We start from the raw sequence: 2299 nt of genomic DNA, 5'->3' as shown, positions 1-2299 counted from the left end.
AGCCCTTTATATACATAGGCTCTGGCATCAGATAGATTTAGATAAGAAATCTGATTTACCACATCTAGCTGTGTGACTGAAAAAAAATAAAAAGAGTAAAAAAGTAAAGATGTTACTTTGAGGACTATTGGGTGCCTGATCCAAGCCATGGTATTTTCAATTACCTCATATGTATGCAAAAGCTGGAATAAAGAAGGAAGACAGAAGAAGAATTGGTTAAGAACTGTCTTGAATCATGGGGTTGGTTGTGAAGAATATTGAATATACCATAGACTGCCAGAAGAATGAACAAACTGATTTGGAAGAAGTACAGTCAGAATGCTCCTTCGAAGTGAGGATGGTGAGACTTTGTCTCATGTGCTTTGGTCATGTTACCAGGAGGGACCAGTCCCTGGAGAAGGACATCATGCTTGGTGAAGTAGGAAGTTAGCGAAAAAAAGGAAGACCCTCAAGGAGATGGATTGACAACTATGGGCTCAAACACAGCAATGATTATGAGGATAATGCAGGACCGGGCAGTGTTCTGTTCTGTTGTACACAGGGTTGCTGTGAGTTGGGATCTACTCGACAGCACCTAACAACAAGCTGTATGATACTGTTCAGATAAATTACCTTCCCTGAACCTCAGCTTCCTCATTTGTAAAATGCATACTGACACCAAGAGGGATTTTTGAGGATTAAAGGAGGTGAAGTAATAAGTCCTCAGCCTAACCAAAACAAACCAAACTCACTGCCATCGAGTTGAATCCAACTCATAGCGACCCCTCCTTGGGTTTCTGAGGCAGTATCACTACAGAAGTGGATCACCCAATCTTCCTTCCACGGAGTGGCTGGTGGGTTTGAACCACCAGCCTTCTGGTTAGCAGTCAAATGCCTTAGGCACTACGCTACCAGAGCTCCCAGTACTCAGCCTGATGCCTAGCAAAAGGGTGCCCCCAAAAGGGGTTGTTATCATAATTATTGCTTCCAAAATTCCATCTATATCTCACCACAAACCAAACAACTTCATTTTTCTCAGGTTTTGTCTCATTAATTTCAACACAGCTCCCTTTATGACATCTTCAACTCAAATGAAATGTAAGGTTCCTATTTTGGTCTAATTATTAATAGCCCCTGTATATCCTTTTCCATTTAGATTCTTACACTTAGACTCTGACTTACTTTTAAGCATTTTTATGTTGCTTTTATTTGTCTTCTACTAACCCTGTCTCCAAGATTTGCATTATGTTACCCACATGGAAAAGAACTCAAATCCTATCCCAAGCATTAGTGCCTTAATCCCACAAACTCTGTCATACTGCTCTTGTTCCTGAGGCTTTCTTTTTCCTTTTACCCAGAGATAATCAGATGGAAACCACTGCTAGTTTTTCCTTTAGTACTTATTACCACAACTTTAAAAATTCATTTATATTCAGGTAATTTAATTAGTTATTGAATCTTCTATGTCCATCTCAGTCTCATGTACCTATGTACACATATACACTTTACACACACCTACATACTCTCCCTTTGTAAAAAATTCAGGTAAGTATGAACTAGTATAACTCACTGTTCACAAAGAATGGTAAGTTCCACACATTTATCACAACTATACTGAGGGGTGATATTAAAAATCTTTAACAATCATAATGTCCAGAGAACAGGGCACATCTATGGATCAGAGTCCCGAAGACCCTCTCCTGAGTCAGATGTTAACCTTTTGATTGCTGGAGGCACAAGAAAGTCCAGTGGAAGGCTCAACATGGACAGGGCAACAGGGACTTTGGAATAGCAGATATTCATCAAATATTATGAAATATTCAACTATTTTAATGTCCAGCATAGTTGTACTGGTAAAAAGCTCCTGAATATCAGTCCTGCTTATACTACCTGCTGCTGAGATAAGCCTTCAGGCATTGGCGTCATGATGGCTTCTGGGTGCTTGCAGTCAACATCAATAAATAAATTTTGCTCTTCTTCAAGACAAGATCTGTGATCTTAAAAAAAAAGTTAAAATGCACTCGTTTTAAGTTGAAATAACATATTTATAACATAGCATAGTAAAATAAGATGTCAAATAAATGCTTTGTGTAGAAATTTCAACTTTACATATTTATTTTCTACTTACAGACTATTAAATTGAAATTTTAACAAATCGAATAAAATATCCTTTCCACAAGAGTAATGTGGTGTTTTTCAACACTTAAATTTTTTCAATGCATGAAAGAGAATTTCAAAGTGCAGTAGTGTCATTGGAATAGCAATAAATATTTTCCTAATCTATAAAATATCACTATCAAAAGCAAAGAATGGCTTTTAA

At 37.4% G+C, this 2299-nt stretch overlaps 1 protein-coding gene across 1 annotated transcript in view; it reads right to left on the bottom strand.

Annotated features, from left to right (window-relative positions):
* Nucleotides 1–2299, bottom strand: part of ARHGEF10 (Rho guanine nucleotide exchange factor 10) — a 249456-nt gene that overhangs the window by 165292 nt on the left and 81865 nt on the right. The window contains exon 13 of the mRNA XM_007944435.1: nt 1870–1976. Within this exon, the coding sequence (XP_007942626.1) occupies nt 1870–1976 (107 nt within the window). The remainder of the gene's footprint in view (nt 1–1869; nt 1977–2299) is intronic.

This window comes from Orycteropus afer, unplaced genomic scaffold (assembly GCF_000298275.1).
Source record: "Orycteropus afer afer isolate SDZICR_OR568_19922 unplaced genomic scaffold, OryAfe1.0 scaffold00125, whole genome shotgun sequence".
In the NCBI taxonomy this organism is placed as follows: domain Eukaryota; kingdom Metazoa; phylum Chordata; class Mammalia; order Tubulidentata; family Orycteropodidae; genus Orycteropus; species Orycteropus afer.
Note: the sequence above shows the minus strand (reverse complement) of the source record. Positions and strands in the feature narration are given on the sequence as shown.